The sequence below is a fragment of the Protopterus annectens genome, chromosome 13.part0, assembly GCF_019279795.1.
Source record: "Protopterus annectens isolate FY-2018-M chromosome 13.part0, PAN1.0, whole genome shotgun sequence".
In the NCBI taxonomy this organism is placed as follows: domain Eukaryota; kingdom Metazoa; phylum Chordata; order Ceratodontiformes; family Protopteridae; genus Protopterus; species Protopterus annectens.
Window position 1 is genome coordinate 796,467,233 of NC_056747.1, and position 26,679 is coordinate 796,493,911.

At 38.9% G+C, this 26,679-nt stretch overlaps 1 protein-coding gene across 1 annotated transcript in view; it reads right to left on the minus strand.

Annotated features, from left to right (window-relative positions):
- Positions 1 to 26,679, minus strand: part of LOC122787678 — a 970,705-nt gene that overhangs the window by 739,980 nt on the left and 204,046 nt on the right. The window contains exons 2-3 of the mRNA XM_044054524.1: positions 15,313 to 15,451; positions 14,565 to 14,707 (exon numbers count right to left, since the gene is read on the minus strand). Of these exons, the coding sequence (XP_043910459.1) occupies positions 14,565 to 14,707; positions 15,313 to 15,451 (282 nt within the window). The remainder of the gene's footprint in view (positions 1 to 14,564; positions 14,708 to 15,312; positions 15,452 to 26,679) is intronic.

A 26,679-nucleotide genomic window follows, 5' to 3' on the forward strand; every position in this document is an offset into this window, starting at 1 on the left:
GGGGGGGTATGGGGGTGAAGCCCCCCACTTTAGGTTAAGTTTCAGGTGCAGGATTTTTTTTTTGTTAGGGAACAGTGATTTTTTTTTTCCCTGGGAAAAAAAATCGCTGTTCTTTGTGTTTGCTATTTTAGTGTTTTGGATATTATTGTTCGATATTACATCGTTCAAAATTTTTAAAGTTCAACAATGTAATATAGACCTGTTAATAATTGTCATTAATGCTGCATCTACCTGGGACCTATAGTTGTTTACTGTAATATAGGTAATAATTAATGTGTCCAACAATACATACTTCGGGGAATATGTCATGTACAATATGATTCTATACTGCATTCAAAGATGAAATACAAAAATATTGTCAAACATATATTGTGTGGCAGTTACAGCAGGAAGGACAAGTACTACTATAGATGTTTATACTACTAAAAATGCATTATAATTAATTAATTAATTAATGTTTAAATGTCATGTGATACATTTCCCCTGTAGCAGATGTCATTACACAATAATAACTGCATGTAAGTTGTGTTGCCTAAGTCTTCTATGGGCTACCTAAGCATTCCTTGTATTCCTATCAACCAATACATGTCATACACATAAGTGTATACTGACAGTCCTATATACACAAGCCATTTGCCACTGGAGTGACTACACATGAGTTTTGCATTGCTTAATTTACATGTTGCTATTATGTCATAGGAACATACCCTTTATGTTTTTTTAATATGTACATCTCACATTCATTGTACTTACAGATATGTAACTATGGATAGCAGCATTTTCTTCTGTTGATATGCATCAATGTGACAGTTATGTAAATGGCAAGTTCTTCTGGATTGCAGTACATACATGCATGACATGTATGAACATTCACAAAAGAACAGAATGATGGTCGCTGACTCAACTGTGAATGTTTCAAGGATTAATTACTACTTTTGGGATGATTTTATAGCAGTGCATGGTTCTTCCCTATATGTTCCCAATGTTACGTGTGTATATTGCAACTTCATTATTGTTTCAGTCATAAATAGATCAGGCAAGAAAAATGTTAACATGCTTTAACCTGTACCCGTTTTCAAACATCAATTCATTTATAATTTAATTAAATTGCTGTTGCTACCTTTCACACTGTTATTCTAAATACGTCCAATAACTGCATAATATGCAATGTACCCTACTATATGTGCTTTAATTGGTAGTTGTCTCACCCCTCAAAGTTAAGTTACATGTGTACAAAATTCACTCACTTTGGTACAATGTAGCTGTGTCCCTCTCATCTGCTTTTGTCAACATTTATTTTTTTAATCCATGTAAATGTGTCCCTGACTGCAGGCAATTAATGGTATTGTGACTGATAAATATAATTGCTGTTGTTTGTGCTGTAATCTCTTCTTAAGTAAATACACTTTTATCTTTAAGCTTCCCCTACCTTTTAATTTATGTTTTCAAGTTGCCTAACCTTGTACTGTGCTGTCATTGTGTGCTCACTTACTAATGGTAAGCAGAGTTACAATCTATTGTTTATACTGTGTATGTGAGACTCCCGGCATCTCACTATGACCACTAATAGGTGTTCCAGCCACAAACAGGTACTACTGGATATGTAGAATTGATAAGCATCTTGCATGTTTGATAAGTACTTCTGCTCATTGCTCAAACATTGCAGATATGTGTAGACTTAGTGCTAAGTGTACATGCTTGTTAATGAATTCCCGGCAATTATGTATCGACATACTTTTTTAAAAGAAAAAAACACCATTCTTTTAGGGAAATAAGTTAAAAAAGAGACAGAAGGATGTATGCACTAGTAGATGATGAAGATAATATAAAATATAAACAAGAATAAATTATGGAGGTGGCTGAAACATTTATAAGATGAATGTGTAAAAAGGAAGATGTAGAAGGAGAAATGGAAGGTGAAAATATATCTGATGAAGTTAAGTTGTAAAAAAATTAAAACAGTCTATACTCTTTCAATAGTCAAACCATTCAGAAAGCAGGCACAACAGATGTAAATGAGAATACTTTACCAATATACGTTTCAAACACGGTTTTAAAGTATTAATATTACTACTGTTATTTTTCTTCTGTTATTGCATGCTTCTGTGGCCTTTCCAGCTGCTGCAGTTGGGAGGGTGGCCTAATGGTTAAGGTGTTTGCCTTGCAAGCACAAGGTGCAGGGTTTGAGTCTCACAAGGGATAATTGGCTAGGCTTAAAATGGCTCACAAGGGCAGTTAGCTTAGTACTAATCTATGAACCTATGAATCATTGATTTTATACTAGATTATTGGGAGAACAATTGCGACTTTATGAAATGTACTGCAGTGTTGACGGAAAAATTGATGACTTAAGAAATATTGCAAATGCAAGTTTTAGTACTCAAATAACATGGGTTCATTGGTAGGTACTTGGCTATCGGCCCAAGGGGCTAAGTAAGCCTAGCCAACAAGGTTCCCTGGCTTACGCCACCCAAGAAAATTCATTTCCTGTGCCCCTGTTGAGCAGAGCCACAGAAGTGATCCCCAGGGTGTGTTTCCTATTTCCCATCCACTCATCAAGATTTTTCTTGAAGAGTGCTAATGAGCTTGGCTAGACATAGATAGGTAGCTTGCTCCAGAGTATAGGAGGTCTCTGGGACAGGAATCTATCCCTCCAGCATGTCCTGTTTATTGTGGTGACAAGGTTTAGGTTCTTAGAGCATGTAGCTTGGAGGGATTGGGCTTTCTTTAGGTGTAGCATGTCCAACAGCTCTGGGTTTAACATAGCTTTATATGTTAGGCAGAGGTCTCCTCATAGTAGGTGATATGCTACAGAATAAAGCTGGAGTTTTTGAGACGGTCAATGTAGGGCATCTGTTTGAGGCCAGTAATCCTCTTTGCGAGGTACTTCTGTGGCCTTTCCAGCTGCTGCAGATGTCTTGTGAGGTACATTCCAAAAGGGGCGCTGTACTCTATAACGGGTCTAATGAGTGCCGAGTAGAGGAGAACAATGACTTCTTTTTTCCTGGAAGAGAACCCTTTTGTGATGAGGTGTGCCACATAGAAGGATTTTCTGTCTACTGTGGCAATGTGATTATCAAAGGAGAAACTACAGTCCACCTGGGTCCCAAGGTCTCTTATCACACATTTGGCATTAAGTAGACTGCCATTTATGTGATAGTTCATGGGTACAGAGTTTTTACCAAAAGGGATAACAATGCACTTTTTGGCACTGAGCTTGAGGCCATGCCTCTGACACCAGGCATCTGTCTCAGTGAGGCCCTTCTGTAGGATGTCCACATCATTTGGAGACTTGACTACGGCTCCTAGTTTGCAGTCATCTGCGAACTTTGTTAGCCAGAGGCCTTCTGTGTTAGCCTGTACTTCAGAGAAATAGATACCAAACAGAAGAGGTCCCAGGACTGAACCCTGTGGTACTCCACTTGTCACTGGTTTGAGTCAGATTTGGAGTCTGCAACGTTTACAATGTGGGTTCTGTCAGTGAGCCAGTTGGCAACCCATCTTGTGACATAGGGATTTATACCTAGTTTAGTGAGTTTAGCTATAATTTCAGAATGAGGGATGGTGCTGAAACCCTTGGTGAGGTCAAGATAGGTTGAGTGAACCACCTTTCCCTCTTCGACGGCTTTGGTGACTGCCTCAAAGAAGTTGATCAGGCTGCCTTTCACAAACCCAAACTGGGTGGGATCCAGAGTTTGGAGGTTATCAATGTCTTTGTTTATGAGTTCTATGATGATACATTCCATGGCCTTGCAGACCAGGCTCATCAAGCTAATAGGGTAATAGTTCCCACGATCAGTGGTGGCTCCTCCTTTGTGGAGTGAGGTAACTCTTGCTGTGTGCTATTCAGTGGCACAAAGCCTGATGTGAGACTATGATTCAACATGGTGCTTAGGTGGGGAGCCAGTTCATTCTGAAGTTCATGTAAAATTAAGCCTGGGATGTTGTCCGGTCCCGTGGATGCTGTGTTTTTGGTTTTAGAGTGCAGCTTTTACCTGCTGAGATGTGATTACAGGGACTCTGCATTCTTCCTGTATAGATATGGGCCGTTTAGGGGGTGAGAGGGGGGGTAAAGTTAGCACTGAACCTATCTGCCAGGATGTTGGCAATATCAGTTGGTTCTGTAATTTTCGTGCTGTTGTGCTGTAACTCAGAGCAGATCTGAGTGTTGCCATTGAGATTCTTGATATAGCTATAAATTGCTTTGTGGTTGCCCTTAGAATCAGTAGCAATTTTGTTTTCGTAGCTAGCTTTGGAGGATCTTATAAGGGGTCTCAGCTTCTTACTGAGGCTGACCAGGGAGCTCCTCCACTCGTGGGATTTTACTCTCATTTGCAACAGTTTTTTTCCTTCTGTTGTAGAGTTTGTTTATCACAGGGGACCACCAGATTGGCTTCCCTTTTTTGGAGGATAGCGTCTTGGCTCTGTTTGGGATAGCACGATCCGTGCACTTGTGTAAGTGCTTATGGAGTGCATTTGTGTAGGATTCAGCAGTCGTAACTGTATTGTCCATCTGCATGGGTGTCATGAAGTTCGCCACTTCTGTCTTAAGAAGCATGAAGTTGGCTTTGGAAAAATGTTTTACTGTGGCTTCCGTAATGGTGGGTGGGGGTGGGATGCGGATATCTAGGGTGATTAGCTTATGGTCGGATCTGACCAACGGGGAGTTAACTTCAGGTCTGGAACACCGGTCACTCATGTTGGTAATGACTAGGTCTAGGATATTCTTGCCCCTGGTGGGGCTGTGGATAAGTTGATCCAGGGCATTGGAATTTATGAATTCCCAAAAGCATTGAGCAAAGGATTTGGCACACAAGTAGTTTTCCCAGTTAATGGTGGGGTAGTTGAAATCACCCATTATTAGTGTGTTTGGTTGAACACTAATATTTTCCAGTATATCAAGAAAAGAGGAGTGGGAATCCTGGGGCATGGTGGGGGATCTGTAGCAAGTTACAATTTGGATTTTGGTTTTGCCCAGAGTTAGTTGCACTTGGATAACCTCAGATGCATTATGCTGCGCAACTAGCCTGGAGGTGTGGATATTCTTAATGAATATGGACACACCTCCACCTTTTGTGTTCTGGTCTAGGTTATATGGCCGAAAAGTGTGGTATGAGTTATAGCATGGTAATGCAGGGGAGGTCTCTAGAGCCTTGAACCAGGTCTCAGTCACTGCACAGATATTGATTTTCTCCATTTTAAGGAGTGCCTCAAGTGAGTGCATTTTGAGATTTAGACTTCTAGCATTGAGTAGCATTACCCTCAGTGTTTCCTTGCCTGTTCCTGTTACGGTGGTGAATTTGTCATTTGAACCTTGCTTAAAAAAGGCACTACAGGGGAGGCAAGATCCTTAGTCAGTACAGTATCCAGAATCCCAGGAGCGACAGGTGCAGGCTTTCCCTGGCAAAGCATCATGGTCTGTTGACCATGTCATCCCAGGCAGACAGATACTGGATCCCCTTAGAATGACACCAGAAGCTTAGCCAATTGTTGAAGTCAAGCGTTGTCGCTTCACAGTTAGACGTTGCCCATTCAATTCTCAGTTAGAGCGTCTTCTGTGTGGCGACATGCTTGAATGGGCATTCCTTCATTGAAGGTTGTGCATTAGGCCCAGCAAGCCAGCACGTAAAACTCTACTGCCAATCATTAGTGGACCAGAGTTCCGCTGTGGCGACCCCCAAACCGGGAAAAGCCGAAAGACACAAACAAACTGCGGTATCATTCTGGGCAATGGAAGGATGCTACTCAGGGCTAGGGTCATACCTGCCTGGGCTACAAGATTGGACAGATCTTCCATGGCTCTTTTCATGTAGTCCAGGTAGGTACATCTCAGGTCATTCACACCAACATGGACAATGGCAGAGTCATATTTGTACTTGTTGTGGAGTGACCTGAGTGCATGGGTTATGTGGTAGATCCTGGCACCTGACAGGCAGCTGACAGTAACTTTCTCCTTGTTTAGCCTGGTGAGTGGGACATCAGTGTGCCTGACTATAGAGTCACCTATGACTAGTGTGTTGGGTACGTTGTTTTTCCTTATGGGCTGTGGTTTATTGGCACACTGAGTCTGTGGACTATGTGTCATTTGGGTTGTGTTGGGGGGTGGAGGTTGCTTTGATTTCTGCTTTGGAGGTCTCTCTTTGCTTGAGCAGATTATTATTGAGAGCCTCTGTGAATGTTTTTGTGTTTCTATGTGTGGATGTTGGTGGTGTAGGTGTGGTGCAAGTGTTTACCTTCTCCTCTTGACTGTCAAGTTCAGTCTTGGTTGGAGAGAGCTTTACCTCCAGTTTGGCTAGATAAGTGCATCTCTCACAGGTTGTGGTGTTGGGTGGTAAGAGGAGAGGGTTGTCTGTGTACATAAGGCAATTGCTACATTGCCCCAGGATACCCAGATTCATCAGATAGACAGGAGAGAACACTGAGAGGTGACCCTTGGACATGCCTGAATAAAAACTACTTTCCTCTAGACAAGTGAGGAAAGTGAGTATACTGTTTTCCTCTAGGTAAAGAGGAAGGTTGAGTGCTGCAGTAATTTGTTGGATCTTGTGGTAGATAGGCTGCCTAGTGCTTACCACTCCCACTGATAAGCTAGAAGGCTTCCCTCCAACACAGAAAGGGTTGGGAGCCTCAGAAGCTTACAAACAGTCCTGGATACAGCAAATCTGTATCTGGACTTGGCTAGTTACAGGAAAGGTGGTTAACAAGCTTAGAATTTTTTTTTTGGAAGGTGGGAAGGGAGAAAGGTGAAACAGAAGATAATTCAAAATTAAGGACCTAAGTGGCTTGCCCTTCGCAAATGTTCTCTCTGTATTAGGTGTAATGAGTTAGTGACACTAGACTGGAATAGAACTGAACAGATGGGACTGGTAGGCGTGTCTGAAGTCAAAATATGATCTCACTGTACTCGGTTGAGTGAGCAAATGAGATAGACCCAGGAGTAGTGTTCAAACACAAATTTATAGGAGGGGCAGGCAATTCCAAAGTCACCAAGATTAATACCAGGACAAGAACAGGGAAGGCAGGCAGGAAACTAACTGCAGAGACAGAGAGAGACCACAGTATTCTATGAAACAATTTAATAGAAAAATAAACAACTACAGAGAGACACAGACCACAATATTCAATGAAACAATTAAATAGACAGAAAAATAAAATGCAGTACAATCTTTAACACTGCAAGTTTGTACTTAACTCAGCTAATAATGCAGTTGATTGTAGGTATGTAGCAGAAGTCAACAACTCAGATATTGAGCAGTAATAAATTCAAAGATATGTGACTAACACTTATAAATACAGAGAAACCCTCTAGGCTAAGAGTTTAACACTGAATATCAATGAAGTGAAACACAGTAGCCCCCATTTACTACAAAGACAGAGAGAGACCACAGTCTTCTATGAAACAATTAAATAGAAAAATAAATAACTAGAGAGAGACACAGACCACAATATTCAATGAAACAATTAAATAGACAGAAAAATAAAATGCAGTACAATCTTTAACATTGCAAGTTTGTACTTAACTCAGTTATTTCATGTTCTTCTTGCTTTTGGTGCTTGTGATCTTTCTTAGAAAGGGACATCAACTGCATTACTGTGATTGTTGAAAGGCATCCATCTATCAATCCATCCATCCATCCTATGCAATCATATTTCCATGATGCCTAATTTTCCACATGCAGTAAGCTATTTTGTCATGTTTGCAGAATACAGGACACTTAAAATGAAAACTGTAGCTTTATTTTACTGTTGCACAGATGTGATTGTTATGGTGCTACGTTTTAATTAAGTGTAGATAAGGTAGTACTCTTTGCTGATTAGAAAAATGGAATAATTCCTAGCTATTTTATTATTAAACAAACATAAGACTGTACATTTGAACATCTGTATTAGTCATAGTGTTGATTCAGTCATCTAGTGCTAATCAGTACTTTATTTTCCTGAGCTGCTCTGTATAATGAGAGGACTTCAGAAATAAATGTGCAGTTAGTACATTCTGTGTACCATGAACGTAACTGTGTTTATGAAACAGAGCTGAAACATCATGTCTCTTATTTTGTTTTATCTCTATTGGCTTACAGTTGGACATCTGAGATGTATACAGATAACAAAATCATTATAATTGCTGACCTCTGTATGAGGGCTTTCAGTGGATGAAAAATGGATGATTGTTGTTTATTGATTCTTCTGTGCTTTTTTCATAGGACTAATGTGATTTGTGTAACACAAGTTAGAATACTGTACATTTATTATGGTCATTATATTTTATTGCTATCAAATGCCTAAAGTGTACAAAGTCAGCAAAGTGATTATAACTGCTGGGTGCAGGTGTTGGGAGGCTGTTTTTGATGAATATTACCTATCCTGTTGTCATTTGCTGTTTAAACAGTCTACCTTTGCAGGATAAGTGTGCGTGTACATAAACTAATTTTGAATACTTTGCTGTGACTACTGTTTGTGTGAAACAAAGTTGAAATACACTGATTATTGTTTATCAATATCAGCTGAGATATACACAGACAACATTGTGGCTATAACTGCTAGGTGTGTTGATGGGGAATGGTTTGTAGATGATAGAAACTTACACTTTTGTCTATTGCTCAGTTTAAATAGTCTGGCTTTACAGGACTAGTGTAGATTTGTGTGAAGTAAGTTGGAATACCTTACTCTGGCAACTGTGTGGCTGCATTGAACAAACTTAAATTATATCACTATGGTCATTATTATCTACTGTAGTCAGGCATTTAAGGTGTACACAACCAAAATATGGCTATAGTTGCTGAGAAGAAAACATCAATACAGGTATAATGATAAAACTGGAATCTAAAAATAAATAAATAAATAAATAAATAAATAAATAAAATAAAAAATGCAAATACAGAATGCCAGATACAGTTGGATTGAAGACTGACTGTAACAGGCAAATCCAAATGTTGCAAGCAAAATTTCAAGACTAGTTCTTTATCAACATACAAACCCAATATATTCACAGAAGATTTAAATAACATTTTCAGCATAGATAAATCACATATTATTTCTCTTTTTTTTAAACAGGCATAATGCTTATAGAAGCATGAAGGTCAGGTTTAACATATGCACATAGATAATTAATCTACCTATATTCTCTAAATTCAGTGTCTAATATATTATCCCTATCCATTAAACTGGAGAAGGTCGTTTGTACAACTCTATATATGAAAGGGTGTTCACTATTAGTTTCCAGTATATTCTTGGCTAATGTATTTGTCATAACACTTCTACAAATATTGACTACATGTTCTGCAATTCTCTCTAAGTTTCCTATTTGTCCTTCCTATGTAGAATCTTACACATTCTATTCATGTAGCCATATACACAATAGTATTAGATGTACACGTTCCAAAGCAGCTTAAATTATACTTTTAATCACTAATCAGATGTTTAAATTCAATTTATCTGTTCAACATATTAAAACAATGACGATTATAGCATGGAATTATAAACAGTGTATTTATCTGTTTTGTATGTCCTTTACTGTAAAAATCCTTACAACATAATTCCTACTTCAAATTATTACTTGCTTTATATACAAAGTTTGGTGAATTGCCTACAAGAATTCTAACTTCTGGTGCCAAACATAGAACTGTTCATTTTCTTGTACCAATACTTGATATCTATCTACTACTTCTATTATATTTCATAATATATCCAACATCTGTTCTTTCTCTCTCTTATACTCACATGTCTAGCATCTGAATGATTTGAAAAAATAAGGTTTTAGCATAGATGTCACATTCTCCCAAAACTCTTTGTTTTGTTTTAATCAGCAATGTTCCCCAGCATAGCCTCTGTTTCTAAACTCTAGTAACATTTTATATATTAAATTAACACAGTCTAACTTATTACTTAAATGACTGTCCCTCAGGAGCTGCCCTTGTAATATACCACTAAAAGTATGACTCAGATGCATGTTCTTCCTATGTAAAAAACATCTTGAGCTGCCTTCATGAAGATCAATGTATTAATGCCACTGTTTTCAGTAGAAACTGTAAAGTCCAAACAGTTAATACTTGTTAAAAAAATGCATTTTAAAGCTTAAAAACATAGTAGCTGTATCTAAAAAAGTAACAAATTCCATCATTAGACATTTATCACCTTCCAAATCGGAAACATGTTATCCACAAAACATCTGTAAAAATGAATATATTGACCTTACATTCTCTCCAAGTCAAAACTGTATTTATTCTCCCATAATTATAAAGCAATGTTTGTGTAGGTATTAGCTACAGGTATACCTATAGCCAGACCAAATTTTGGGTTAAATAGAGTATAAATACTTTATTTTAAAGAGCGTGCATCTGAGGTATATCAGCAGAATATAGCCGTTATTTTATATGCTGGCATATTGCTATATTTAGATGTATGTTCCTGAACTGCTTGAATACCATTAGGTATGACTGTGAATAAAGAATTAATGTCTAAAGTTACAAATATTACCTAGAGTCTTATGTTTCTGCCATGTATAAAGTGCTTTCAAAAATCATTAATGTCCTTAACAGAACTTCTTACATTAGTCAAATAGGGCTTAAAATATATTCTAGATAACATGAAAGAGACTCACTAGTATATTGGTTACCTGAAACTACTAGTCTCACTGGTGGACAAGATAAGCTCTTATGGATTTTAGGGAAAACATATAAAATTGGTATCACAAGTACAATAATATATGAATCTTAACCATATGGATAATTTTCTGGAAAGGTATTCCATTAATTGCAGGAAAAGCTTTAATATCAGATAGCAGTCACATCACTGCTTTCAAATGATCATAATTGTTCAGTAGCAAGTATACTGAAACTATTGTCCACAAACTGTGAAGTTTACTTGTTTTTTATAAGACTTTATAGGGTGCTATATTTCTTATACTTTTAATTTATTTATAATTATGCAATTCTGTAACAACTTTTTTATGTAAAAACATTTTGAATATTAATTTTGATCTTGCCTTTTTAAATTTTTCTAACAATCACTGCATATGACCCATATCACTTGATCTTTAATCATGTGACCTACTTCTCATGTCATTAAGAAAGACACACTAAGCAACAAATTGGATTCTGAAGAAGTCTATTACAACTGGGTATATGAAATTACTTAAACTTGTTTATTAAAGTGTTTCTTGTGTAGACTGCTGTCATGGTAAACTGTTTTTTATCAGGTTATTTGTTTTCACTTTTACACTGTCACTTCATGCTTGCTGTTTGGATTTTACTCATGCAGAAACTGTATAATAAAGTTGACACAAAATATTTTTCTGGGATCAGAGGCAGCTCATTGTATTGGTTGCTGGGCTGCAAACCCAAAATGAAAAAAAAAAAGTAAAAAAAACATTTTATTTTATTTTTTTAACAGTGAACTTTCTTGTTTTGGGGGCCCAAGACCCCATACATGCTACTACACATGATAAGAGTTCTGATTTCTGCGAAAAAAAAGGAAAGAAAAGAAATGACGTTGTCAGCTGAGAATAAAGTGATTACCATAGCTCTCTGCTGTCCAGATTTTCAAAGAAACTCCAGATTTCTCTCTCATATTTTTGGTCTGTGACTCATAAAATTTATGGTTTTCAGGCTGAAGTAACTAAATAATGACTGGCATTTGAGATTCAGACTTCATATCCTTCAGAAAATGCATGCTAACATAAAACTTATAATTCTACCAACTTTCAAAGTTTATGAGAGCAACACATTTAAAATCTATCCCTATTTTGGGGACTATGTCCCTCCATTATTTTTGGCTTTGTCCAGATTTCTTATGCTAAGAAGTTGAGAGGTATGGTGATTACTATTTATGATAAGCCTTCCTAAAATTTTGAGATGGACATAAATAACACTTCAGAGGAAGGTGGCTGGACTGCTGGGTGAAACATTGAGGAACTGTTTACTATTGGCCCATGCTGCTTTCTGTGATAGGTGTCTGATGCAACTTGAATGAAAGTGAAAAAAAAAATGGGCTCACGGTTATAAAGTCACAAGCATGGAAAATATTTTTAAACAAGTATTGTTATTATTAAATAATATCAGCTATGTGATCCCTTCCATTCTTCTGGTGGATGGTGCTGCTGCCAGACAACCTGTAGGACAACAGGACAATATGTACTTTTTTGTAGTTATACATTTAATACTGTGCAAGTGAGTGAGTCATTCAGTCAGACAGTGAACTGGTGAGTGGGTGAGTTGCAGTGGGTGGCACTGTATGAATAAGATAGCAACAAATGAAAATATATTATCGTGGCTATTTATGCTTTTATTCATTAATTTGATTACAATCAGACAGCTGAGGTGCACATATTCAGTTAAGAGGCTGTAACTGGTGGACACGTGTGTGTGTGTGTGTGTGTGTGTGTGTGTGTGTGTGTGTGTGCGCGCACCCGCATGCTAGCTCACATAAGTCTGTGTGTGTGTGTGTGTGTGTGTGTGTGTGTGTGTGTGTGTGTGGGTGTGTGCGTGCGTGCGTGCGTGTGTGTGTGTGTGTGTGTGTGTGTGTGTGTTTATATATGTGCGCACACACTCACATGCATGTAGAGAGGTTGCAGTGAATTTTCTGAATGCTTCTAAAAGCAATAAGCTGAAATACATTACTGTGGCTTTTATGAATTCATTGATGTGATCACAGACATCTGAGGTGTATACTGCAAATAAAGTGGCTTTAATTAGTGGGCAAATCTGTGAGCATGTGTGTGTGTGTGTGTGTGTGTGTGTGTGTGTGTGTGTGTGTGTGTATGTGTGTGTGTGTGTGTATGTGTGTATGTGTGTGTGTGCGTGTGTACATGTGTGCGTGTGTGTGTGTGTGTGTGTGTGTGTGTGTGTGTGTGTGTGTGTGTGTGTGTGTGTGTGTGTGTGTGTGTGTGTGTGCATGGATAGGAGGATTAAAATAAATAACAGTGCCCATTTATTATTTTTATTTCAATTTGATATCTGAGGTATGCATAGACAGCAAAGGGCTGTGGATGAAGATATGCCTGACTGGTCCTATTGGTGTTTACTCAGGTTGAGCAGTCATTAGTCTAACTTTGCAGGATTAATGTGCATTTGTGTGAAGCAAATTGGAATACTTTATCATGGCTACTGTTTGCGTGAAACAAAGCTGAAATGCATTACTTTGGCCACCTATCTGAGGCCTATGCAGTAAAGCAAATAATTTTTGTAGGTGTGGGGATTGTTTGTGGATGAAAGTGATTGACCCTGCTATCATTTGGTCATGTTAAATGGTCATTATTCTGACTTTGCAGGATTAATGTATATTTATGTGAAACAAACAGATACTTTACTGTGACTGTTTTTGTGAAACAAAGTTGGATTGATGTGGCCATTCTTATCATAATCAGACATCTGAAACACTTACTAAGGTGATGCATAATTAGTAGGTTTGAGTTGCCCATGAATGAAAGTGACTGAACTTGCTGTCACTTGCTCAAGCCAAACAGGCATTGTTCTGGCTTTACAGAACTACTGTATATTTCAATAAAACCAGTTGGACTACTCTGCTGTGGCCCCTTCATGAATCGGACAGACATTTGAAGTATGCATAGTCCTAATGTGTCTGTAACTGAGAGTATGGGCTGTCTGTGAATAAAATTAACTGTGTGGGTGTGTTGCAGTATTTAAAAATAAGATGACCATCATTTCTTTCACTTTCCATTATGGTCAGACACCAACATTGTACACAGTAATCTGTGGCAGTTAAGCAGGATGTGTGAGACAACACATAATGAGAAGCATTTCCATTGCACAGTGCATGGTTTTCTGCTTGAGTTCTTGGTTGTGATTCCTTTTGTGCTGAGTCTGTGTGTCCTCTCTACCTCCATGTGGGTTTTATCCAAGTGCACTGTCTTCTTCCCCCAGATATTTATCTGTACAAGAGGATTTTGAGCATAGGTTTAGTACAGCACCCCACCTTCATCCTCCACCTGGGGCACCAGTCCTGCTCAAGAGTATGCACAGATGGTCACTATAGCTTATGTCAGGGTCAGTGACAATGTTCTCATTGTTTCTTTAACTTTTCTAAAATCAAACCTCATATGTGTACACAGAATGTCTACAGCTTCTCTATGAGCAATGTACTATCTAGGAGCTGAAGCTAAAATACAGTACTGTTATTTTTTTCTCACAAACATCAGGCATGTATACAAGTGGCTATCTTTTCTGGGCAGGGCTAAGGAGGCATGATGTGTACAGGTATGACAGCAAGATTTTGAAATCTGCGCCTAAGGGATACAAACAAGGTATATTTCTGTTTTGTGTGGTTAGGGAGGCAGGCACTATTCCAATATGAGTTTTCATGTTCAGGTTGTAAAAATCTTTCATTTGAAACCGATCTTTTCCCACTTTAATCCTGACCAATGCAGAACAGGTGATAACATAAGGTGGAAAATCATATTCTGCCATACCATAAGTATCAATTTCTGCATTACCATGTTAAAATAATTGGTATTCCTTATCAATGGTAATATATATGGTAATAATATATTGCCATATGCCTACAGAACTTGTAAAAAGTACAATATTGTCGTGATCAAGAAATGCACCTACCATTGCATCATACACGTGGCTCAAAATCATTTGGGATTTGGGCTTCAGAATGTTGCTTTCTTTTCTTTCCTGAGAAATACAAGTAGAAAGTTGTTCTTCTAAAATGGAGTTAATATGATCCATCAGGACTTTGTATGAGCTCCCTGTAAGAATGATATTTTATAATACAAATACAATTAACTGCAAATGTACAGTGACACAGTGAGCAGATATTGATACAGTCATCTGAAACTTGCATCGGCTTGTGAAAGAAACAACAATAATGCTTATAAAGTATGATACACCGTTTTGAAGTTAGAATTTCATTTTGATTGACTGCAATATGTTAATAAAATGCATAATGTATAAGCTGCAGTTAGCTCTGTGACTGGGCATGCAACTTTTTCTCATAACTGTTCCCCATTAAATGACTGCAAAATGACTGATAATATTTCAGCTGGCAGCTAAATATTGGGGCCACATAACATTCCTTGAAAGAATTCAAAACACAGATCATAGGACAATGAATTCTCTTGCAACTTCGCTCTAATTCTGCAAGTTGATATTCTGATTTCTGCATTGCTACTGTGTTCACTTTTATTAAATGAAAGATAGCATTGCTGCTGCAAGACTTAAGGATAATATTCACTATTTGAAGCACATATAGCATTTTCTCAAAACATGGAGACCACTTAAGTTGATGTGTTGATGTGGCAATGGCCCTGGCTTAAAGGAAACAGAAAAGATGACACTGAATTTAGTGATGTACCTGTATGGATAGTCTTGGATGCCCTTTCCAGAATGAGATTTTTTTCATCCTCAGATAGGTCTGTGAAACTGCTGACATGGCTCTCACTTAAAAGTTGCTGGACAGCATAAAAGAGATCTGTTGTAAATGCCTTCCACTCCTAAAAAATAACAAAATATAATGTGCAGTTTGAGATATTTGGGCTTAAAAAGCAACCAATTAAATATATGAATAAACTAATCCTGCTATTAAAGGAGACCTAATTTTCATCTTGTTGGGACAATGGCACAACAGTTAGTATTGCTACCTAACAGCAGTTCATTCTGCAGTTAATTTCTCAGTAGGGGTGCCCCTCCTCTGTTTGCCCAAATTGATTCTCTTATGTATAACAGTCCTCCCACATCCATATATATGCAATAACTTAAATGGTGATTCACCACATTGGCTGTTTGTGTGTGTGTGTGTGTGTGTGTGTGTGTGTGTGTGTGTGTGTGTGTGTGTGTGTTCATTTTGCAACAGACTGGCAACCTATCCAAGATGAATTTCTCTTTCCCTTGCACTAAATGAGTGCTGCAACAAGCCCCAGTTCCCTCATGACCATGAACTCAATTAAATGGGTAACTGGAGAATGCATCAATAGTGGATAAACAAAGCGGGAAAAAGCTTTCAGTGACATACTTACAAATAATGGCTTACTATTTAAAAATGCAAAAAAAAAAAATGCCAATGCATTGAGTCTGTTTTTAATTATTTTTGCTTTAAATCTTTTCAGAATGTAATAGACACTGTAATGTACTCTACAAAAGTAGCTTTCAAAACTTGTAGAACTTTTGGGTTATATTACTATGTTCTTAACATTTTTATATTCACAATGGTTCATTTGTAAACGATGTTGTTTTGTGTTTACAAAGGGTGGTATTCATAGTCATTGAGCTTAGGCTTAAAAGCAATCTGTGTAGGTCATGTGTAAGTGCAACCACCAACTTTCAATCAACTTATACAAATGAAGAGTTAATTAAATGAAAATGAGGAAAGCCTCAGAACTTTATACGATAAAGATCCCTCTTCTTGCCCGTTTGTGATTCATAGTCAGTTTTTATGTATTTTAGGGGAACCATGTGCAAAGATGTTATAAAAGGCAAAGCTGCATCTTTTGTATCTACTTTGCAAGTGTTGAAAATGCTTGCTATTGCTGCCTGCCTAGCTATTTCTCAGAGTGAGCTGCCTGTCTTGGTCAAGCCAAAAAAATAAGTGTCCAGCTGCACTTGTTGGCCAAGAGGACACAGATATATCTGTTATATCATAACTTTGATAATCAAGAAATTCATGACAGATATAGAATGGACAGGGATATCATAAGGAATTTAGTATGTTTGCATGGGCCACTGATGGGAAGTGGAGCAATGTGTGGCTTTCCTATACCAGTGGATACTAAAGTTTGTAAAGCTCTCAATATACTTGCCACATAGGATCATAAGTTCATAGGTGTGTACTAGGCTAAAGGCCCTGGAGCCTTTACAAGCCTAGCCCATAGGATTACCCTGGCATCGTGCCACCCAACCTTAGTTCCTAGCACCTCTGTCGAGTAGAGCCACTGGAGTGATCCCCGACATAAATTTTCTATTTCCCATCCACTCATCAAGATTTCTCTTGAAGAGGGCCAGTGAGGTGCTCTGCTTGACATGTATGGGAAGTTGATTCCATAGTATGGCAGTCTCTGGGTTATGAACCTGTCCCTCCAGCATGTTCTGTTGATTGTGGTAATGACGTTGAGGTCTCTGGAGCGTGTGGTGCGGAGCGATTGGGATTTCTTTAGATGTAGCATTTCTAACAGAGCTGGGTCAGACATGGCTTTGTAAGTCAAGCAGAGATCGTCTCTAAGTAGGCGATATGAGACAGAGAATAGTTGGAGTTTTTTTGAGTCTGTCCATATAGGACAAGTGTTTAAGGCCCAGGATCCTCTTTGTGATGTACCTTTGCAGCCTCTCCGGTTGTTGCAGGTGTCTAGTGAGGTACATGTCAAATGGGGCATTGTACTCAATGATTGGCCTAATGAGGGAAGAGTAGAGGGAGACAATGACCTATTTCTTCCTGGATGCAATACCCTTTGTAATCAGATGTGCCACACAGAAGGACCTTCTGACCACAGTGGCAACGTGGTGGTCAAAAAAGAGGTTGCTGTCAACCTGTGTTCCCAGATCTCTTATAACGCCTTCTGTGTTCAGTGGACTACCATCAATGTGGTAATTCAAGGGAACCGGGTTTTTCCCAAAGGGGATGAAGATGCATTTTTTGGCACTGAGCTTAAGGCCATGGTTCTGACACCAGTCAATGATCTCTTTGAGGCCTTTCCGCAGGATGTCAACATCACTTGGGGAGTTAATAATAGCTCCAAACTTGCAATCATCTGTGAACTTTGTCAGACAAAGTCCCTTTGTGTTGGCCTGGACTTCAGAGAAGTAGATACCAAGCAGGAGAGGACCCAGGACCGAAACCTGTGGGACTCCACTCGTGACTGGTCAGCAGTCTGACTTGGAGTCAGCTACTTTCACACTGTGGGTTCTATCTCTGAGCCAGTTTGCAACCCACCTAGTGATATAGGGGATGATGCCTAGCTTAGTAAGTTTTTCTTTGATTCCTGAGTGGGGAATGGTATCAAAGGCCTTGGCCAGATCAAGGTAGGCTGTATGAACCCACCTTACCTTCATCCACAGCTCTGGTGACTGACTCAAAAACATCAACCAAGTTGAGCAGGCATGATCTACTCTTCACAAAACCAAACTGTGTAGGATCCAGAGTTTGGAGGTTCCCTATATCCTTATTTATTAGGTCCATGATGATGCATTCCATAGCTTTGCATATCAGACTCATCAGGCTAATGGGGCGATAGTTCCCGGGGTCTGTAGTCATTCCTCCTTTGTGGAGAGGGATGACTGTAGCAGTGTGCCATTTGGTAGGGACAAAGCCTGAGGTGAGGCTGCGATTGAACAGGGCACACAGGTGAGGTGCCAGTTCACTCTGTTGTTCATGTAGAACACAGCCAGGGATACTGTCAGGTCCCATAGAAGCTGTATTCCTGGCCTTGGATAGTGCTGTTTTAACCTGTGCAGCAGTAATACTGGGTGCCTGGCAATTTACTGGTATTGTGATTGGTCCTTTGGGGGGGGAGGGTAAAGTTAGCACTGAATCTGTCCACCAGTATATTTGCAATATCTGTTGGCTCGGTATAAGAGATACCATTGTGCAGTGGCTCAGAGCAAATCTGGGTATTGCCATGGAGATTCTTTACATAACTATAGAACTCCTTGTGGTTGCCTTTACTATCTGCTGCAATTCTGTTTTCATAGCTAGCTTTAGAGGATTTGATGAGGGATCTCAACCTTTTGTTGAGGCTGATAAAGGAGTTTTTCCAGTCTTGGGACTTCACCTTATTCTGCATCAGTTTCCTCCTTCTGTTGTAGAGTTTGTTTATGGCAGGGGACCACCAGATTGGCTTCTTTTTTTTTTTTGAGGAGAGCGTCTTAGTTCTATTGGGTATGGCAAGATCCATGCATTTGTGTACGTGTTCATACAGTGCACTGGTGTATAATTTGGCGGTCATGCAACTACTCTCCATTTGCATGGGTGCCGTGAAGTTAGCCACCTCTGTGTTTAGGAACCCACATGTACCTTACAGATATAGACTGGAGACATGCTGGATATTTCTGCCTTGAGGATACTTCAGCAGCTCTTAAACATATTTTTGACATGTGTGGAGCTGTATATTTATCTGCCAGTGTCACCACAGGAACTAGTCAGACCCATTTGTGTTTTCTTTTACAGGATGGCGCATTATCCTGAGGTACTTGGTAAGATAGATTGCACCCATGTTGCCAATAGGGCCCCATCACCATAGGATGAGTAGTACTGAAATAGACCGGGCTACCATTCAATCAACTGTCAGTCAGTGTGTGATTCATGGGGTGCATCACACCAATGTGCCAGCCCAGCATCCTGATAGTGTCCATGATTTTCATATCTGGCTCACAAGCTCATTCTTTCACCTCTTCTGGCTTAGTAGTATGTCCCATGGCCATCTCATTGGTTAGTGAAATTTTTAAATATACATTTATGCAATTAGTTATGTATTACTTAGTAGTAAACCACCCTTCATTTGTTATGTCCCTCCCCTTTTTTCCTGTATTTTCCAGGTGATGCACGCTACTCCCCATAAACAATGCCCAATGATGCCAGTCCATAACTCTGTGGGAGCTGCCAAGGAAAGGTGCAACACTGCTCTGTCTCAGTCATGGATTATCATTGAGTGTTTGGCCTGCTAAAAGCCTATTTCCTTGATGAGTCTGGAGGTGACCTTCAGTATGAGCTTGTTACTGCAAGCAGGATGTTTACAGTGTGTTTCACTCTGCAAAACACAATCATGCACTGGTCTGGTGGTGAAGGGCCCCATGATGCCAGTACAGCTCCAGCTATCAGTTCTTCTACCAGTGCCGATGGTTTTGATGGCCAACCAGCAGCAATAGAATGGGACCCCATGCTGCAGGCTTGTGCATGGTACACAGCTGTGCAGGCAAAGAAACAGCAGCTAGTCCACAACTATGGATTATGACATTCAGGTTGTTATTGTTATCTTTATTATAAAAAAACATGGAATATAACTGATATATACTGTGCTATGTGTGTGCTATGCTGTGTGGTGCAAGATCTACTGTCACTGTACATCTTACTTTTAAGGAAATATTTTTTAGCAGTTATTTGCTTTGTATATCTGTTTTCTTTAGTAGCAGTATGCATTCAGAGTCATGCCTGTCTGTATACTTAGATCTATACAGTGAAATTCATTGGCAGGAAGGAAAAATTTGAATATGTTATTTTCTACTGTATTGTTATATATGGTTAGTTTAGGGGCCTGCATTGAAACAGTCAGGTTATATGTTTTGCAGCAGTACTGCTTATCCAGAAAAGATCATTACTTGAGTAATGCTCATGGAGGACTTGACTTAGTAACTGGAAGAAATGTGTACATGTAACCACGTATTGGTACAGTATTCCACCTTGCAGTTTACAGGTGGTACTCATTTCAACAGGAAAAGACCATCATATTTCTTATGGTATATTCTGCTGTTTCTATACCTTTTTTCAGATCTATAAGAAATACATTTTTTCTCCATTAAGGAACTGCACATCAGATCAGGGTTGCCACCACTCCGTTTTTTTCCGGACTATCTGGAAATCAAATCGATTCTCCAGTAGTCCGGAAAAAAACTGTACAAACTCCGGTATTCTGTTTCAAAATGGAAACAGACTACTGGAGATTGTTACATCAGCTGAATTACTATGAGTTTTTTTTTTTTACAGAAAAGCATAGTAAATCGGCTAAAAGCAAGCATCAGGAATGGAAAAAGTGGGTGGTCCCTGTCAACTGATGACATGGTGACATCACAAAATGGGTGGGTCATGTGCTGGAGAGGGGTTGGAAATGGGCAGAGTTATGGGTGATGCAGGGGGCATGGCCTTACTCCAGTTTTAGCCACAACAAAAGGTGGCAACCCTACATCAGATTCATTCCCTCTGTCATAGACACCAACCCTTTTGTCATCAGAATAGTCTGTGCAGTGCTGATGGTGAAGTGGCAACACTCTTGTTGTTGCTGGCAGGATATATTGTATTGCTGTAGTCGTACACCCCTGTGTATAATAGGTTCTCAGTACTGTTCAACATTGTAGTCTGCAGGTCCACCTCCTTTTAGCATTACTCAAGTCAAACACATGCTGCTGAATTGTACCTTATGATATTTTCAGTAGTAGCATTGTGCACCCTGACTTACAATATGTCAAATGTTTTATATACAACATCTCCTAAGGATAGTGTGGATGATTGTGAGGAAGTGCTAGCACATGAGCTTAATGCTGACTTGCTGCAATGAAGTGGCTTACTGGATACAGGTGATCCTACAGATACTGATCTCACAATGCTGTGTGACCGTGACCTAGACTGAGAGGTTCTGCTATATGTAGATGGAGCCTGCCTTCTTGTGGATCACAACCCCACACATTTTTACCATTACTTTCCTGAGAATCATGTGGTGTGCAACCGACTCTGCCCCATGTGTTTGGACAGTACCCTGTCCTTGTCCCAGCTCACCACTGTTGCCAGCTTGAGTCTGGTAGGTTCTGACTATTGTGTGTATGGAGGTGGAAAGGGCTATGTTGTTTGCCTTTATACTGTGCATGTGTAAGATCATGGAATTATCCCTGCTCTCTTCCATTTCCATGTATTGAAGGAAATCCTCACATACACCCTATAATACTCTCACCATCTCTAGCTGATTCTCTGTGGCAGTGGACTGCACCTGAACAATGTCCTGGCATATCTGCTTCTGGCAGCCCAGCCTTTCCATATGTCTGGAACTAGTTATGATGTGCTTTCACCTGGCACCCCTTTGCACAGGTGTTACAGTGTGCACCACTACCTCGGAGAGTGTACCAGTTTCCTGAAGGCATTCTTGTGGTTAAGCAAATACTAGTGCTGAGATACTTGGGGTACCTCCCTGTATTACTTGCAATGTAATGTCCTAATCTATCTGACAGTGTGTGCCTGTTTTACTGCCTACAGAATTATGTACTTGCTGTAAGGTGTTTGATACTGCAAAAACACTTGCTGACTGTGTGCACATTCCTCAGGCTGTGTCATAAATATAACAGTTATGGCATCATTGTCAATAGCTATTTTGCTGCCACCATCTTCCTGGTGTGCTTACACAATAGAACTGCTTGTTTCTGCTGATGACCCTGTGAAGGAGTAAGTAAGATACTATGACCTTGCACCACAGTACTGAATTTTCAGGAAGTAGATGGTGAGCACATTTACCATGCAAATTCTGGCCACTTTCATGAAGGACAGATACTGAGGGTGCACCTGTTGATAAGAACTGTCATATGTTATATGTACCCAGCTATACTCTGCAGTATTTTCAAGTGATTTTGCCATCAGAAATGCACTAACCTCCCTAACTGGATGAGTGCAGCTGCTGGTGAGATTGATAATTGCCACTGTCATACCACCTCTGATTATGCCTGTGCCATCCTCAGTGGTGTCTTAGCCATCAACTCCTCATCAGCTGCTAAAGGGATCAGTGTTGGAGGTTCCCCCACTGGTACTGCTATGGGCAACTGTGTTTTGCCTAGTCTTTGCTCTGGCACATCCCACCATGTTGCTGGCCCTCTTTCTGCCTGTGTCAGTGTACAGTTCCTCCCCCAATTGCACTTATATCCAAAATGACTTGGTTCAACACCTTAGTTCACTCAGTTTGTTTTGACCCAGACCCCTTTGCCAAAAACAATTATTTGCCAAATCCCCTGACAGCTTCCATGAGGATGCAGTTCTCTTCAGGGCTGAAATTGTCCCTTCTCTGTCTGAATCCCTGTTGCCGCATCATGTATGCATTTGAAAAAAAAAAACATATATTAATGCTCCTAGTGAAACAAGAGTTACACACATGAAATCTGCTTATAAACCCAATAACACAGCAGTTAAAGCAACACCCAGACTGACTGCATGAATACAAATGGCTAATGCTGACACCTAAGTTCCATGCCAAAGCATGCTAGCAGTAACATAATAAAGGAGTCCCTGAGACCTAAGTTCAGAGAAGCTTACCAACATTAACAATAGGAATAAAGATAGCAGTCAGTTATGATAGCCAATTTCAGTGCAATGTTATAACAGCAAATGATATCAATTAGTGAACAAAGTAAAGCAGCCTTCCATGCAAATTTCAATTAACTGCAGTGCAAACCTTTTTCACTACTACAATCAGTAATAATGAATGACTGAAGAAAAGCTATAAAGCATAAGCTTAGTACAAGGTTCATAGGTTCATAGGTTCATAGGTTAGTACTAGGCTATCAGCCCTAGGGCCTATACAAGCCTAGCCATAACAATTCCCTGAATATTTCTTCCCACATTATTTACTTTCCTGGACCCCTGTCTAGCAGGGCGACTGACGTGATCCCTGGGGTGAATTTCCTTTCTCCCATCCAATCGTCAAGGTTCCTCTTGAAGAGGTCCAAAGCATCTATTATTTATAATTTGTTCATGTATTTATCAGAACTTGAACAGCACACACTGTCATAATGTTGTCTCCTCTTAAGTTTTCTGTACGCGTTACTAATAAGTCTTCTACAACCATGTATACAGCTGTAAAAATAACACTTAACAGCTTACCACTCATATGATTGATATCAGCATACAGCAACTGCATGTCTACTTCACTTTATACTAAAAACAATTGGCCAGATTCAATAAAGCCTACGCTAAGTGTACACGATATGTATTCAAGAACATTCTTACACATTTTTTGCTAGTTATATCTGTGTTATCTCTTCACTCAGAATGGTGTACACTTAGTGAAGGCATTACTGAATCCCAGGGAATGTCTTTCAGTAATATTGTTACTTGAATTGAATTTGCCTAATTTTCCATTAATTTTCAATTATAAGCATTTGTTACCTTACTTTTATCTATTTCATGCTTTCCCAAATCAATCACAGGCAAGCTTGGCTAAGTGCAGTTAAAATGGCAGCTATATGGATATTGATGAGAATTGTGGCCCATTTAAGCACTTTTATGTGAATGAAGCTAAGCCAAGCTAAGTTCTGTTAATCACACTATTACGGGTTAGTGCAGCTGTTCTCACAGATTCATAGGTTCAAAGGTAAGTACTAGGTAATCGGTCTGCAGACCATTTCAAGCCTAGCCAAAAATATCAATTCAGATTTCCCTAGAGCCTCAAGGAGGGCAAGATAAGATATACTGATAGAGAATTTGAGGCTGTCCATCCAATTATCTAGGTTTAACTTGAAGATAGCAAAGGTGCTACTCTGCTTGACATGCAGTAGAAGTTTGTTCCACAGGTGATGGATACATTAGGATATGAATCTATTTCGCCAACATGTCTTATTTATATGCTGATGAAGGTTAAGTTCCTTTAACTATTTGTTGTACCACTAGTTCTGCAAAGAATTAGGAGATCATATAGGGTTGGATCTATTATGCCACAAAAGGCTAGACATAGATCTCCACAGAGGAGTATGCAAGAGACTTAGTACAGAGAAAGGGCTGCCAGTCTCTTGTGATAAATAAGATTTTTGAGGCCACTGATCTTTTTAGTTATGACTCTCTGAGCTCTCTCAAATTGTGTGATATGTTTAGATAAATGCATGCCAAAATGTGCATTATATTCAATAATGGGTCTGATAAGATACAAGTAAAGGGGAATTAAGACTTCTTTGGATTTACTGGAGATGCCTTTGGAAATTACAGTACTTGGGAAAGCCATTTATCTGGCCCATCTAGAGATGGTCAAATGATAAGGAATTATCAACAAGAGTACCCAGGTCCCTTATAACACTGTCTGATTGGAGGGGTGCATCTCCTATGTGGTAAGTGACCTTCCTTTGATAAAGCCAAATAGATGAGGGCCCTTGGTTGAGATATTTTCAATGTCTAGATTAATGAAGTCTGAGATAATGCCCTTCATAGTTTTACATATAAGGCTAGTGAGACTAATGGGTCTAAAGTTAACAGGGTCTGTTGTTGGGCCACCCTTGTGTAATGACATAGCCATAGCTGTTTTCCAGGCTTCAAGAATGTAAAGAGTACAAAGACTTAGATTAAACAGTTTATGTAGGAGTTCATAAAGGTCTTACTGGAACTGACAGTCAGGCAACATGGTATGTTGTCAAGGTTCATGGATGAAGTATTATTAGTTTTCAAAATGGGCATCAAATGAATTTGACTTCTTGTTGATGAGCTGCTCTGAGGAGTGATGACAGCAGGAACACGTAACAGTGCATAGTATTTCTCAATCTCAGTTAATTATGTTATAACCTTGGGAAATACATATGGTATGTTAACAGTTAAGTTAAAATGTACCATTTCCTAATTCAGTTGCATCCATCAAATCATACCACACCTTATCGCTTACTACCAGTCACTTACATTGAAGGCAGCAAGAAATAAAATGTAAACACTTTATTAATTAAATTGATTAAGAGTATAGCAGTTATAGCATCATAAATGAATACAACCAGCAGAAATTTTAAGGCCATGCTGTTATAGCATCTTACTTTAACACCATAATGACATTCTTGCAGCCTAGCCAGTACATTCCTATTCATAACCAGTACAAAGGAGGGAAAGTGCCCAAACAGTAACGAATAAATCCCAAAAAGCACTTGGATATGTGTTTCCACTGCAAACCACAATGTTTATTCACAAAGACACAGCACCAGCAACCACAATGTAAAATTTAACACTGAAAAAACTTCATCAGATAAAGAAAAAAATTGCTGGGCCGTTTTTGGGAGTTTGCCATTTCCTCCACTGTGGTGTGATCTCGTAGTTGGTATATTAAAGTAGGGGGGGGTGTGGGGGGCACAGCCCCCCACATCACTGGGTGTGGGGGCAGAATCCCCCCACTTTATGCTGCATTTGCATTTGTTTTTTTTTTTAATTGTTTTGTGGAACAGCGTATTTTTTTCCTGGTAAAAAAATTTGCTGTTCTGTGTCTTCTCCATCTACTGCATTCGATATTTAGGGGTTATCAAAGAGCATTCACTCATCAGTTTTCCATAAGGTAATACTTACCCCCAAAAAAATAATAAAGAGGACACAAAAGGTTCTGAAATAAGTGATGAAGAACACATAAATTGGGAGTTAGTGAAAGGAGAAAAGAATTCTGCTGGTAAAAAGAGTAAAAGACAGAAAAAATTAAGGGGATAAGGACAAAAGAAAAGAAGAAAGGAAATGGATAAACAAGAATATATACAGCTAATGATTTGGGTCTGGTATAGTGGTTAAGGTGTTTGATTCACAGACACAGGGTGCAGTGTATGATTCTCACCTTGAGGAAGAAAACTGACTAGGCTTAGAAGGGCCTATTAAAAAAACTAGCCTAGTTATTCATTTATAGAATGAAAAAAAGCAGAATCCAGACCAAATGTTAACTAATAACCAAAATCCAAAGTCTGGAAGAACGAAGCACGAGATGCCCAATAATTTCAATCCTTTATTAAGACAAAATGACAAACTAAAACCACACCATAAACGCCTTTAACACATAACAAGTGCGTTTTCGTCAAAAAAACAGTTCGACTTCATCAGATGCCACCAGCCATTGATTACTCCATATTTATGATATGGAGTAATCAATATTATGATAACTTTTTATTTATTTATGATCATTATTCTTATTTTTATTTTAACTGAACATTTTAGTAACGTATTTTAAATTAATGTTATTTATATTAAAAGGAACAGATCTTTTTATACTGAAAACGAAGGATCTTCGTTTTTTAAGGAATCACAGTTTACAGATGTATTTTTAAA